Source organism: Phaethon aethereus, assembly GCF_964289735.1.
Source record: "Phaethon aethereus genome assembly, chromosome: 11".
Taxonomy (NCBI): domain Eukaryota; kingdom Metazoa; phylum Chordata; class Aves; order Phaethontiformes; family Phaethontidae; genus Phaethon; species Phaethon aethereus.
The window spans coordinates 15099394-15115843 of record NC_138587.1 but is presented as its reverse complement, the minus strand read 5'-3'; the positions used below and the strand labels follow the sequence as shown (position 1 = coordinate 15115843).

The 16450-nt window shown below is 35.7% G+C and overlaps 1 protein-coding gene across 1 annotated transcript in view; it reads right to left on the bottom strand.

Moving 5' to 3' along the window:
• The window catches only part of ERC2 (ELKS/RAB6-interacting/CAST family member 2), a gene marked incomplete at both ends in the record, with an annotated part of 440763 nt that overhangs the window by 337812 nt on the left and 86501 nt on the right, over positions 1 to 16450 (bottom strand). Inside the window, one exon of the mRNA XM_082004800.1 lies at positions 691 to 765. Within this exon, the coding sequence (XP_081860926.1) occupies positions 691 to 765 (75 nt within the window). The remainder of the gene's footprint in view (positions 1 to 690; positions 766 to 16450) is intronic.

The following is a 16450-nucleotide window of genomic DNA, read 5'->3' as shown; positions in this document are numbered from 1 at the left end:
GTAAGTTGAGAAGTAAAAGGAAGCATTTAATTAGAATATTAGAAATTATAAATCGAGGTGGTGTGAGTTAACCCTGGTAGGCAGCTAAGTGTCACACAGCCATCCATTCCCTCCCTCTCAGTGGGATGAGGAAAGAATTGGAAGGGCAAAAGTAAGAAAACTCCTGGGTCGAGATAAAGCCAGTTTAACAGGTAAAGCAAAGCTGTACACACAAGCAAAGCAAATTATGGAATTCATTCACTACTTGCCACGGGCAGGCAGATGCTTAGCTATTTCAAGGAAAGCAGGGCTTCATCACGCATAACAGTTACTTGGGAAGACAAATACCATAACTCTGAATGTCCTCTCCTCAAGGAGGAGCATGACAAGCATGACATTCTATGGTATGGAATATCCCCTTGGTCAGTTAAGATCAGCTGTCCCAGCTGCCTTCCCTCCCAGCCTCTTGTCCACTACCAACGTACTGCTGGTGGGGGAGGAGAGTGAGAAACTGAGAAAGCTTTGACTCTGTGTAAGCACTGTTCAGCAACAGCTAAAACATCAGTGTGTTATCAACACTGTTTTGGTCCCAAATACAAAATATAGCCCCATAGAGGCTGCTATGAGGAAAATTAACTCCATCCCAGCCAGATCCAGTACAAGAGTTCATGCTACAAAAATAACATATGGAAAAACATGCAAAGACCATACCTTCATTTCAATAACTGTTTGAAGAGCCTTCGTCTTTGCTGGCTCAGGCTGAAGTTGGGTTCTTCTATGTAATTCCTGTGGAGGGACACGATAGAAATAAGCCTGACGACTCATCTTTCCATTATTTTAATCACTCATATGATTTACTACCACAAAATAGAAGTCTAATGATTAGAAGCATGTAACCCCAAATGCTACAGGTGCTTCCCTCTCTATAATCCCTCTAGCATCACTGCAGTCCCTGTATTATATTACAGTCAACTCTGACAGCACATGCGCTATTTCTGAAACCCCATCAATAATTAATGTCAACAGTGACAAAGCCAGCAAGTAATTTCTTAGTCCAAATGCAATGCTGCTGTTTCTGCCTAAGCATCAAAACTTAATTCAGATGTGTTACTAATTCAAACACTGTTAAATATTTTTAAATCTTTTACTGTAGTTTCTTCTAATTTTTCTCTAATATCTGAAATAAGCAGTTTAAAGACATTATAATTAAATTTGACATTTTAAGGATAGTAATTATATAGTGGGTTGATGCAGCACTCTCTACATTAGCAATTACATTTCAGTTTTTACATTTTCATAGTACTTTTAATGCATCTTAATCCACAGGTAAAAGAAAAATAGATTGCATTAGTTAAGACATACAGTTAACAGAATTAACGTCTACTGGTCTTTATAAAAAAACAGGATAAAGATGGCAACACTCGGTCCTTTATAAAATGCAGGATTTGTATCTTGGTAGGAGATATCTCAATAAAAAACTCACTTATCTACATGGAGCAGTCTAAAGCGGTGATGAAACATCATCTTTTAAGAATTTTATGATGCTTATACCCCACCCACAAACCATCTGAGCAGTTTATTAGAAAACAAAACTGAAACAGGACAGATACAGTCCTGTTTCTAGTCCGTTACAGTCCTTCCCCTCTGAAGAACAGGACTGCCACAGTAGATGTCTTTCTCTCCCTGTTCTTTCTACCTCACTGTTCCACATACACATTTGAACTAACTTTATAACCATGAAAAATACGTTTATGCCTGGTAGGCTGAGAAGCTATGTTCATTCACCACAAAGATATGACCTGACTCCGGAACACCAGCTATTGTGTCTTCCAAATTATGCTTCTCCCAGCTCATCCTCAACTATGGATTGTGCACATGTATTATTATGCATCCCCCGCCCCCCAGCCTATCCTAGCGCATTTCTGGGTCTTGCCTACTTAATAACCCACAAGCTTAAAAGTCATAATTTTTTGTATCTCAATCTACCAACCAGTTTCTTATTCTGTTTAGCAACAAGCATATTACTTATCAATGACTTTGAGAAACAATCACTCTTTAAAGACCACAGTAGGAGTGATTTGGGGCATGTACTTAAACTAAAATCCACTGATCATAAACATCTTCATAAAATACATTAAAAAATTGTGTGGCCTAATATATTGAAATAACTGAAAGAGAGCAGTCAGTCATGTGTGCTCTACTTAACTGACCACAGATTACTTAACTTGAAATGTAGCATATGACAGGACATAATATCAAGGAACCCATCCTGACATTGTCAGGTTTGGCATGGTTTTTTGGTTAAAAGAAGCTGTCCATATGTAACAGAAAATTTTACATATACAGGAACAGATCAATACTTATGATCTGTAGGATTACAGTTAAGTAGCCAAGTTATGGTCAAATGGCTGGTAAATTAAGACAATTTAGATCACACCAGTTTGATCTCATTTTTCAGATTCCTCTGTCTGTTCATGATCTTAGCCCATAAATGTCTAGGGGCACAGGCATTTTTTCATTCCCTATTTGTACCACAGTTAACAATGATACCTTAGTCAATGACTGAAGCTCTTAGGAACCCTGGCCATATAAAGAAGAAAGAGTTGGAGATGGTCTGTCTTGCCTGTTCTGTTTTGTCCACTCTGCTGTTTCCATAGAAGGGATGCACAAAAACACAACTGTTAGAGAAATTGTTTAAATTAGGTTCTGATCTGAAACAGTCTGTTGATATATTGACAAACCACAGCACCCCCTGCAAGAGTCAGATTAGGTGCACAGCTTTGAATGCATACCTAAAGTTAAGTAGGTCTGCATGCTTTTTTATTATATTAAATGTATTGCAGATATATGCATGTATATTTAAACTACCTATAACATATGATAACAGTGAATTTGTAATTTTGCACTGGGAATTTATGAAAAAGTTTCTCGATGGTCTTTTTTCCCCCTTTTTTTTATTTACAACTAATTCTCCACATTATAAAAAGAAAGAAATCTTTGCAAATCGCCTATACAGGGAATCTCTCAATCACCACCAGCTGTTTGTCTCAGATGAAACAAGCACCTTCACTACACAAATGTTTTAAAAAATAAGACTATGTCATAGATTTGTCATACAGTTCTCCTACAAAAGTCATGGAAAAATAGTTGGCCAGTCATACCACTATCTGATCAGCAAAAATTACAGCTAATTCTAAGACCAGACTTTGCTCCCCAAGGCCACATAAACTGAGCTGGAGTATAAACAGGATTCCACACATTACCCAGGGAGACAAACCAGAGTTTCCACCCCCTTAGCCAAAGATGAATAGACTGCCAAAGATGAGTATTCCTAGGTGTCTATCATAGCATGAAGCCTTGCCTCATAATACTTTTCCTGTTTGCTTTATGAATCAATCTGATGCTGGCTGACTTAAAAGCTTTTCTTCTCTATCCTGGATGGTAAAATGAAGCAGACTTTAGGATTCTGGAGAAGATCAGAAAATGACTCCCACTTTATTATTTTGTGTGTATTTTCTTCCAATCAGATTCAAATGTTTGGAGACTCCCACAAGGCTCAGTTCTTGAATTTATGTCCTATGTATGCATTTTTTCTTTCAGTGTACCTGATCCAGGGATATACTTTCAGGGTACTGATTCAAAGATACTACCACTTTATGTGCCTGATACCTTACATTGATTCTTTTACTATATCAGGTCACCTGGAGGGTTTCAAATTTGCCTGAACAGCTAACCAAGAGATGTTCTGAACATTTCATGAAGTCCTTATAGCCTAAGAAAACCAGATTTTTATCCATTACATCATTTTTGGAATGATGCTGCTTTGTCTTTTTCGTTTCTTTCTTCTAAAAAGCCCAGGGAGCCTAATAAAACCCTTAAAAAAACCAAACCAAACCAAACAAAAAACCCCACACATCAGGGATAGCTTCTTTTAATCTGAACCGTATTGAATGGAACTCTTGATACTTATACCCATAATAAAGTATTGTGCCATCTTCTCTGCAGCCATCAAGCGTCTGTACTAATAATCCCTCAGAGATGTACTTTTATGAAATTACTTTAATTATATCCCCTATTTGACATCTATATCACTGCAATTGGTAGTAGTTCTCTGTAACCATTTTGCACATACAAATTAATTATAATTCTCCATAGTCAGATGCCCATACCTGGGATTTAATGATGATGCTTAGCTGTCAAGGGGATTAGCAAATCCCCACAAAAGAGACAGATATCCATTTCTTCATATTACATTTACTCTAATATTTTTTACTTTTATACCAAAATGAGTCTTAAACCAAAGCTGGCCATTGCTTTCTCTTTCCACATGTTTCTTGGATATTATGATTAACATCTTGTGTTGGCCTCAAAAGTAACTTCAGCAAACCATTTTACCATTAATTTAAACATCAAAAAATCGCAGGAGGTGGCAGGTTATATCATATACTTCTGATAAGAATGCTGAAAGATGAGTCCTGTTGTTTTGTTCAGAAATCAATAAAAACACCTTGCAAGTTTTTATCATTACTGACCAGTATTCCAAATCCACATTACATAGCAAAGTCTGAACCTAATACTAATTAAAATCCAAACAAAACTGCCTTTTTATCCCAGGTTTATTATAAAACACTTCATCAGTTGGCTTCAGGAAAGTCAGGGTGCTGCAGACTGATCTTCTTTTTATTCCGTTTCTGACGTATTTTATTAAGGTTCCTAACACATCAGCAATTATGTGTTGTTCTGATTAGACAAGACTGAGCTAAAACTGTTACATAAAAGGCTACACCAATGCTGTTAATGCAGTTCAAAATTTTACCTTCTATTTACACAAAACTGTCTAAAATAGCATGACACAAAATGCTAGAAAGAAAAGGACTTTAGCCAATTTAGAGATGGCATCATGAAACTGACAGTGAGTGCCTGCATTTCAACTGGTAAGCTTCTACTGATTAAAGAACTGAAGGAAAATGGAATTGTAAACTAGAAGATTTTTTTAAAATTAACATAAAATTCAAGTTTTGTAAAAAATAAAGACATAATCGGAACAAAGACATCAGAATCAAATAACCATTGGAAGAAGACAGATGGATGATTAATGGTAGCAGGAACTATACCTAAGGCAACATAAAAACAGGCATGAGAAACCATTGTATCAGTAAATCTGGCTTCTTGTAGTCCTAGGTAAAATGCACAAATCTGTAAATCACAGCAGGCAATGGTATGGGAGCTGCTAGTTCTCTCAAACACCTCAAAGCAGACTGCTTCCATTCTCCTGGAAAAGAAAGCCTTGGTATTGCTTCTACATGATCAGCTTGTCTGAACTTTAAAATTTAAATCAGCAGTAGATTTCAATTAATTATTTATTTTAAGTAAAAACACAGCCACTTACCTAAAGTGTCTAAACAGTAGTGTTTCTTCAATCAAAAATACCATTAGAAAGACTGATCAAATTCTATTTAACCAGAATACTACAAAAATGTAACATATAAGAATTAATTTATTCTTAACATATAAGCTTACCTTGTCTTTCCTGTTGTCTCACCCTTCACATCTACCCTCAGACAAAATGGTATCATAGTAATTTAGATGAAAGTATATTTAAGAAATCCTGATCAAATTCTTTATCTTTCTGGAAACCATAAACTAACAACACTGAAAATGTCCATGTCTGGCTCTGGAAAAAAAGTCCTACTATTAGGAAGGATTCCAAAATCACATTGCCATTGGTTGTCTTTTAAAAACGCACTACCACAGGTATTTGAACTCTGAGAACACATTAAAGAAATTTTGTCAAATCCCAACAAATTTTAAAGTTTGAAGAAATAAAAACGTGGGTACAAGCATATGAAATGAAAAATTATGGGAAACTATAAAGAGATGATAGCTATACACGTTCTGTCCTAGAGGAAGTTTCTTTGTAAATTAGGTGTACTTAAAGTTATTAAGTTCTCACACTTAAGCAAAATACTCTGATGCATGCCTAATTCTCTCTCCATTTAGCATTTTCAAATAAATAGGCAAATATGAGTTTTGATGAATATGGAAGAAAGTTACACTAATTAGTGTTGTTAGCACTATACCAGCTACTAGGAAGAATATTAACTCTAACCCAGCCAAAACCAGGACAATTAGGCACCACCAACAAACTATAAAACAAAGATCAACAGTCCATCACCGCAGACAAGTCTAGCAATAATCTCATTGGCCTCGATAGTACTCTTGAACAAAGATTCTGACACCCCTCCTAGCCTACATTAGAAAACTTGGGTGTGTGAAGAAGGTTAGGAGGGAGGAAGGAAGAGTTCTTACACCAGATTAAAACCACCATATTGAATCACTAGCCAATTATTTCTTTACAATGGTCATACTTCCATTTATTCCTGAATTCATGCATAAAAGAAGGTCTTATGTCATGTTTTACCAATATGCCTAAAGACAGACTATAAGGAAAAATAATCTGAGCATTAAGAAATTCAGCTTTTCTTTGACTTGTATGTCAAAAACACCTTAAGCAACCATGTATGTTGTCATACTGGAAGAGTGTCCTCTGGCAATAGACCACATGTAAAAAGTTTCAAGTGAAAAGGCAATTTGTGTATGGAGCTTGAAATGCATGTGGGACAATTTAATTTCTAACTGAAAGCACACAGAATGTTTCCTGAAAGGAGCTACTGAAACTCTACTTTCACTAGAATTCTATAAAGAAAAGAAATAAATTTTCAAGAAGGAACAAAATGTCTAGAGGATCATTTCTTTTTTTGCCCAGTATCATTAATCACTTTTCCTCTTACCAAAATTACTTCTCCAAAGTTAAGAAAAGGAAAAAGTTATTACTTCACAAACATCTTCAGAGCAAGAAACTTGACAATAAATAGTTTTCTCTCTTTTCCCCATCATAATTTTATTTTAATACCCAGAACAAAATCCCTGAGTGCCTGCAAGTAAAGGAAGCCCACATATTTGTTTTCAGGGGTAGTCAATTAGGGTCAGAAAATAAAAGTTCCAATCACTGCTTACACTTCTGCAAAGTGTATACGTTCTGGAAACATCCTGGCTAAAAAAAAATTCCTCTTTGAAGTGCATATGAAGCTTTAAAACTGCATGGAAAAGTATGCCGATTTTTTAAAAACTAAATGTTTAAAATAGACATTTATTAATAACCCAGGTGCACTAAAAGAAGTAACTTAATTTACATTAGGACGTAAATGAAACATAGTTTGGAGTTATAAACCAAAATCTTTAGGCATTGGTATTTGGGTGTAGGGGTTGTTTTTTTTAGAAGACTATCTTTTTTTTTTTAAATCACATCTTCAAATTCTAATAAAGCAAAATCCTTGCCGTAACAATTCCTTTATGTAAACCATAGTGTTTAAAAAAATCCTTATCCAACAAATCCATGATTTTAAAGATTTATTTACACCTTCCAAGACTATTTACTCCTTCCTTCCTTCCTCTTTAGAAGTCTGAATACACTAAGAATTTTTTTAACAAGGTTGAAAAAGAAAGAAATATCACATCAGTTTTACAGTAAGCGTAACACAATATTAACCATGGAGTAATAATGGAATTCCACCTTAGGGCATTAACTAAGAGTAGACTTCCCTAGCTCCTGCCATCAGAAGCATACAGGCAAAGTGTAAAAGGGTAAAGTCACAGCAAAGATTACCACATATGATCCTAAGACTCAGAACACACAACAGAGATGCTATGTGCCAGCTCTGCTCTTCATAAATAATAAAAAAAAAAAATATTTTAAAGCATTTACAGTATGGTGAAATAGGATGTTACAAGCAGCACCATCCTATAGTGCAAGTGGTATTTCTATGGGTCAGTTCATATAAGTAGAGGAAAAGAGTTTTCCAACAGTTGTTCTCATATTCAAATAACTAACATTCTCCTAGTTTCTTTAAACAAGCTGAAATGTAAGAGTTCTGTTCTAGAAAAGCAAAAAGATGAAGAGTAATATCCATTTTAGTGCTTCCCCACCTTCCAACCTATGCACAAACCCAGTGATTTTTTTAATTTCTACTCCGCATTTGTGCTCCTCTTCAGATCCAATGAAAATGAAAAAACAATTTAAATGTTACTTCTTAAATGGAAACAAAATAACACTGCCAAAACCCGAGTCACACTCAGCCACTTAGAGCCAGAAGTACTACATATTTCACACACTCGCTGGACAGATCTCCTAAGTTTACTGAAGGATGTATAAGCTGGTGTTAATATACACTAAACTTCAAACATGCCGTTCACTTTTTTTGTACAAGTCATTTTTATAAAAACTTAGCATTGATAAAACATGAAACCTTGATAAGAGTATCGCTGCAAACAGCCTGAGCCAAGGGAAGCGTAGCCATTCCCTATGTGATGCACAACCCCATGTTGCAGTAATGCTTTAAATTGATCAGCATGCGACTTCTTTAACTTTGAAAAGCATAGTTTCATAGGTGTATCTACTAATATCCATACTTGTAATTAATGGATATATCGCTTTGTTATTACCTTTCTAGCCTACCTTTTAGTGTATCCCTTACTGTCTCTTCACGTTGGCTCAGTGAAATCACTAGCTAAAAATAATTTATAGTTTTGATTTTCAGTTCCCTAATTCTCCAGGAAGTGCTTTTCTAAATATGGGTGGGTTTTACTTACATGCATTTAAAATTACTGCTGGTTTAGGCTATTTAGTATTTGAACATCAGGCCTTAATCAGCAAAGCCAACAAACATCAGAGCTAATAAGACTTCAAATGTGTAAGTTCCTTGGCTCTTCGGTATAGCAATTTTTTTAAAATGCAAACAAAGTTTTGTGGTGATATTTGTGGTGTCCCTCAGGGGTCTGTATTGGGACCAATACTCTTTAGTAACTTGATCAATGACAGACAGTGGGATTGAGCGCACCCTCGGCACGTTTGCGGATGACATGAAGCCAAGTGTTGAAGTTGATAAAGCTTGAGGGAAGCGGTGCCGTACAGAGGGACTTTGACGGGCTGGAGGAGTGAGTCTGTGTGAACCTCGGGAAGTTCAACAAGGCCAAGTGCAAGGTCCTGCACCTGGCTTGGGGCAACCCCCAGCATCAATACAGGTTGGGTGATGGATGAAGGGATTCAGAGTAGCTCTACAGAGGAGGACTTGGAGATATTGGCAGATGAAAAATTAGATATCAAGAATACAGTTATCACATGTCATGTAACAGAATGTCAAAGCTCTCAATTAACAAAATTATCTCCCCTAGATATTCAAATTTCATACCTACATTCCCAAGTAGTTAATGTATGTGTGGGTAAAAGTGTTGGATTGCTGGATCAAATCAACACACAAAAGGCTTGCCCAGGACTCTATTCTATATCCATAAAAGTTGGGTTTTTTTTAACAATATACCATATAAACATTAGTATTCTTTGATTAGCTTTTTTCCACCACACACAATTTGAGTGTGCAATATAATTTTTTAATAAATAAGTGTACATATTTGTATGGATGACAGTAGTAAAAAGGATCATTGATTCATAGAAATTCTATACAGCTGTTGGGTTATACAAATATACGACAGAGAGGAACATGAGAGCAGCAATCTAATTCTGGATAAGAAATTGACAATTTTTCATACATTTTGGGTGTTGGTTTTTTTTTGGGGGGGTGTGGTTTGTTTTGTTTTTTTAAGAAAAACTTACAAGCAACATTGAAACAAATATATTCCTATTTTGTTAAACTGTCTCTAAAAAACTTTCGAAGTCTAAACCAATCAAAATTTTTCCAAGTGTTAAATGAAATGTTTGGGTAAAAACATTTCAAATAGCTTTTCTTTTCCCCTGCATTTGATTTTTTTCAGAACAAACAATTAGAATGCAACTCTTGAATTTAAAGAAAGGATCATGTTTTTTAACCTAAAATTGAATTTCACCACACCAAGAAAATTCACCACCCCTCCACCACCACCACCCCCTCAAACAAAACAAAACAAAAAGACACATTATTTTGGATTGACCTTTAAAAAAAAAAAAAAAAAAATCCCATTTTGGGATCTGCCAGCAAGTAAACCAAACCCACCAATTCAATCCAGATCTACCTGTCAGTTGACATACGCCAACTACGTCAGTCTTTCTCAGCAGGGAAGAGGTAAGGGGTAATGTCTAAACATTTGAGAATGCAGAACAGTCATTTCACTCTGAAATTTATATTCTGCAGAAGAACCTGAATGCATCATTAAAGGAATACATTTACATGAGAATGTTGAAAATATAGTTGATTGTACATGATAATATAGAATATACAGTTGATTATATGTGAGAATATTGGAGTGAACACCACCAGTATTACTTGCTGCCTATACTGTGCGCTACCATAACTGCAGAAAGAACCATTTGAGTCACATAGTAAACAACTTGTACAAGTAGTTAGCATCCAGCTGAATATTTATCATTCTACGAAGTCTGTCAAGAGTCTGTTAAATTGAAGTTCATACATCAGCTCATAATTAAAAATATATATTAAAAAAAAAAGAGGAAAATCCACTTGGCATCTGCTCAGATTCTTTCTCCATTGCCTGGGAAACAAAGTGTTGCTTGGTAACTTGGATCCATCTCTTCAAGTTTCCTCTTTCAGTCTTGCCTTTTTATCAGAACAAAAGAACACCCCTTGACTGAAAATATGATCAAAAAAAATTCACACTGCATAAAAGATGCTACAGATCCTCATCTGCATTAAAATTATGATACAGTTAAAAATATCTGATACTATCTTTTCAAAACAATGCCGTCTCCCCTCCCAGATTTGTTTGGTTGTTTTTTTTTAAGAACACAAAAAAATTTCTTTTATTCATTTTCCTTACCTCAGGTCAATATAAGCAGCAAGACACCACTTCCTTACACAGTTTAGAGACTGCATCTTTTCTGTAACTATATGCTGAACATGAATATCTACAGCCCAGGGGCTAAGGCACAGGTTAAAAACTACTTCGCTGTGTATCAGTATTTAAAATAAATGCTGAATGCATAGATATCATAAATATCTAAATGCTTAGTTTTCTCTAAAGATGTAAATCAAAAGGATCCCCACTGAAATTACTGGTATTATCTCTTGTGATTAAAATCGGACCCTAAAAGAGAATCTTCAGAACTTTGGGAATCCATGTGATGATGTAAACAGAGTAAGACTGAAAAACAGAAAGGAGAAAAACCACACGATTGTGTAGGATACCAAATTCTGTACAAAACACATTACCACACATATTTAAAAAATATCCAACCATGTTAAAAACAGAAATAGTAGCAATGACAAACCAGTAATGCTTTCCATTTTTCACCTTTTTAGGCACTAAACTCACCTCAGTATAAGTATGGTGTTTGTTTTGTTGTGGTAACTTTTGGAGCCAGATTTGCATTAGTGCCGAAGACAACAGGTATAGATTCAACAAACAAAAGTGCTTTAATATATTGGAAAATAATTACATGTTACGTGTTATCCAATTTCTACATCTATATTTTCAAACTCAAAAATTTGGAATTACCGCTATTTTAAACATTTTATGTCATCTTAGTTTCAAAATAATGGCAGTCAGTTCAAGGTTTCTCAGAGTGACACTTGTTTCAGAAGATCTTTAGGGAGAAGAAAGGAACTGAAAGACAGTAACAGGCAAGGGCAGAGGTTTAATGCTCTCTTCTGCTCTTACCCAGGCCACCCTTCTTCAGTAGATGTCATTTTCTCTTTTATGTGGAGCACAGGACAATGCAATGTTCATGTCCAGCCCACAGGTCCTGCAGGGATCTGAACTCACATCCTAGAAGCAGCAGCTTTCTCTTCCTCATCATTTGTCCTTTCTCTTGAGAAGTGCCATTCGCCTTCCTGGTCCTCTTATGCTTTGGGGAGCAAAATGGAGCTGAACAAGCAAAGGAAACACTCCTTTTAGAGTTTCAAGGAGGGGTTGAGGCAGCAATCATTGTCACAGGAAGGGAGCCACTCAACATGCTGAACCCTTCCCCACACAGCTGGGGAGCTTGGAAGGCTTTCTGGTTTAGAGCAGATGATCCACTGTTTCACAGCATAGACAAGGGCAGGCAGATTACCATCAAGGCAACCGCCTGCTCTGCTTATTACTTAAACAAACTAGAGTGAACAGACTGACTTCAGTTAGGTTTGCATAATCCACGATTCACAATGGGGTCCCAACACTGATGCATCTAAATGCATCTATTACCTTTTTTTCATTTATACCTTAGCAATATTTTCATTTTTCACTTCCTAAAAAGTCCTGGATTTCTTCTGTAGTACATAAACTGAAATTTTAAACAGAGTTCTGTGGTTTAATTAGACCCTTGTGTCCATTAAAACTATACCTTTTCTTAAAACCACCTTAAAAAAAAAATAATAATTTGGGAGCACAACTTGCAAAAGCTTGCTACTGCAGTGTTTTATGCCTAAATATCTAACTTCCTAATATGCAAAGTATTTGGCTACAAAGAATTGCAACAACGTAGCCTACTAAAGTGCAATTAGCTTTAACAGATTTAGACCAGAAATAAATTGATTGGTCTGCAAGTACACTTTTCAAGCACAGTATAATCTTAGAGTGAAATGTAAATGATTCTGCTGTGAAAGATCAGATCATAAAGCTGTCAAAAAGACTGCAAGAACAGCAACGCCATCTAAGTACAAAGTATTTTAAGCGAAAAGGTTATTAGAACATGGTGGCATAATGCTTTGTTGAATAACTTTGTCAAAATGGTGTCTGTGGAAATCAGAAGAGTATAATAAATGTAACTGTTGACACTTCTTATAATGTAAATGCAAACTAGTGGAAAAAAAGTAACAATTACATGTACACACCAGTAAACTGCAGATCACAGTTTCTGCAGCAATTGTAATTCAACCCCCTACACCAACTTCTGCCATTTTGTGGCCCTGTACAGAGATGGATGGCATACGCAAAGATATTTTCATATCACAAACAGCAAGATAGGAATGTGTAACTGCAAACAAGGTAACACTCATTTTCTATCAGGTCATCCAAAGGTGAGGCTTAATTCCCTTCTAAGGTATGTTCCAGCAACTCTTTTTACCTAGAGGTTCATAACCTAATTAAAAAAAAAGAAATTAAAATCTGTAATTGATAAAAATAGTTGAAAAAAACATGAAGAAATTAAGATGGTTTGTCAAATACAACAAACTTTCAGAAAGCTAAGAGATCTACTATCTATATCTTATTAAATGGTCTGTTCCTTATAGATTTGTTTCTGCTCATCAGCTGACTGCATATCAATATTCATGAGATCTCTGTCCCACACATGAACTGAAGAATATATAAAAAGCAGATGGGTTATAACCATTAAAAGTCTCAACTTAGACTTTTTGACTTTGGACTTCCAGTCCAGTTCAATAAGATCTATCTATAAATCAAGACAAAAATGCTTTCTGAATATCAAGTCATCATGTAACATTGACTAGATCCAGCCACAACAAGATTTAGTAATCTGAAGTTATTTTGCCCAAAGTTTACTACGCACATATAGTACATACCTTCGACAGCATTATTGAATAGACATCTACATGGACCTTTATACACCTGAATAAGTTTCACACGATCTTAAGTATAGACATCAGCATCAGAATACTAGTTGTTATTCCACAAAATTACCATTTTTAGTCATTAAAAGCAGTAAACTTCCCACTGTATGTAGGAAACCAGAACAATGTATTCAGCCCCCCTCCTTTCTGCCTACCGGAAAGTTACGCCAGCCTGCACACGGCTACCATTTTTCAAAAAAAAACTTGCAGCCCATCACTAATCATATGACCAAATACACATCCATTTCATGAGTAAAAACACAGACATTTGCCATACGTAAGCAGGTACATTCTGTCACTAAGCCATGCCAACAGCATTTTGATCATGCATTAGATCTACTTCTCATTTTAAGGTAGGTACACACGTTCAATGTTTCACATGAAGCTACATCATCTGCCCAGCCCAGTAATTGCACGGCCCCGTAAGTCCCACACAAGAACTGTTTCTTTATGAGACAGTGAAAGACAACTTATAGAGAGTCCATTAGGGACACCTTATATGCCAGCAGTAACCAGGACCCAAAGTTTTTAGAATCCACAGTGCTGCCTCCTTCTGAGATCAGGAAAGCACACGCAGTGCTTTTCTTCAGCTTAGTAGCCTGTGAGTAGCACAGTGGATACACATCAGGGAATTCCGGCACCATGGGAGGCTAAGCTGTGCCACACTAATCACTCTGCAACATCCATCTATTTTGTTCCATTCTTACTCTCACCCATGGCTACAGAAAGCAGCAGGAACCTCCTCTAAAGGTTTCTATGAATTGAAAAGGATGCCTTATCACAAAAGCGTATCAAAAAGGATGCCTTATCCTCTTATCACAAAACTAAGATTTGTTCTGAACTGAGAAAGTAAGCAAGTCATTTCAGGACTACTAGCCAACATCAAATCTAACCTAGCTACAGAGTCACGGTCTGTTTAAAATGCACAGTAAGCTATTAAGCAATATATACCTTTACATGATAGCTGATTCAGGTTATTTATTTACATGAGTTGGATGAACATTTCTAACTCATTATTTATGAAAATATTTCTGAGCTGGAGTGATTATTTTTATGCTGTTTCAATTAGCACAGGTCATTGTGCTAGTAATTACCATGCTAGGTAAATGCTATTTATCTCATTAGTGAACAGAGATTTGTAGAATAGAAACAGAATTCTCAACATACTGAAAGAGTCATGTTAAAGTTGTCTCAATCAATAAGCTGTTTCTCCAACATATTTGTCTTAAACACATGCTATGTAGTACAACCACTAGCTAAAGTTCCCCTTCAGAACACTTTTTATCCCCCACAAATGAGCCAAGCACATTAAATACCTGCAATGTAAATGAGAAAAGATATACAATACATGCTACTATAAGCAAAACAGCCAATAAAATTATTGGCTTATTTCTACATTCTAAGTACATGACACTGTTTTTATACACCTGTGAAACTACCTTGAGTTTGACAAGCAAATTTGCAAGAGCACAGGTTGGCAGAAGAGTCTGCCATGTTACTATGGAGATTTGCATTTGTAGAGTTTGACTCAAAAAGAACAATTATCTCTGGAAAACAGAATCTGTTGCTGTGAGTCCCTAGCCATAACAAGAAAAGCAAATCTGAAAAATTACTGATCTATATTTAATTAACACATAATAAATGCATTAACACTTCAGAGTCTATATTGTTGATAGAATTAGAGTAATTAACATTTGCAGACATGCATATACCAAATAAATTATTTTTATAATATTCTATGACCTAAAACTCAGAATAGAAAACAGAACAAACCTTAGTCTGTGTGCTGACGCAGACTATAATATGTAAAACAAAGGAGAACCACCCTTTTTCTGTCTTTTATTTACAAATTAGATTCAAAATATAATACATCTCACTGACATATTAGTAATGTATTTGTAAAGCTCTTGGAAACAGCTGAGCAAAAGGTGCTAAACAAGCGAAAACTACAACACGGAGTAAAATTTCACTCAACATTTGCTTTACATTACTTGTTGCCAAATCTCCACTACACAGACCACTATATTTTTAGGGCATGAAATAATTTTATTACATCATTAGTCCTAAGCCCAGTTATTAGAACACAAATATTATCATTAACTCATTGATTATCATGGTAACAGAAAATTTCCATGCTCTGAGGCTGCAATAGGGTATCGCCCCTTGCTTGAATGTATTTATGCTTTATCCATCCTTCAATCCATCTGTTTTTCTTCTGATACTTCTCTGTTAGGAGTTAAAAATCTGTTAATGCTGACACTTCTCTTTAGGGATTCCACTCACTGACTATTCTTTCATTTGTCATTCTACCTTCACACTACAGAGCAAACATAGCAACCCAATTTAGTCAGTGCTCTCAGGTTCATTGCTTATAACTCTTCTTTATCTTAATACTGCCTGAGATGTTGCATTTCACATTTATTTCATATCTATTACTTAAATTATTATTGGCTTCCACATGGTCAGTCCTAACAATCCTTTCAAACATGGTAGTTCCCTTTCTACGCCTTCCCAAACCTCCCTGTGGAGAATTTGGTCTAGGCCTTCTGTAAATCCCTAGGGAGCCTGAATCTCCTATTTCTGACACTGGTTTAGGTGCATACTGCTGATTAGACATGCCAAATCTTCACTCTAGGTATAAATACCATTCATATATGTTCCATATTTTAATTAGCTACTTACTGTGCATTTAGAAGCTCTCAGTGAATACAGAATGTACAATACTGTCACTACATTAAAAAAAAAAAACTAGTAACTTACCTAGCAGCTCTGTGAATAGATAATTTTCTTTAATTTAAATATAGCAGTAAACTGTTAACTACTACCCAAGCTCTGCTGACATCAGATAACAAAGGTTGTACATAAAGACATTTTGGCACAAGATAATTCAAAACAAACAGCTATAAATAGTT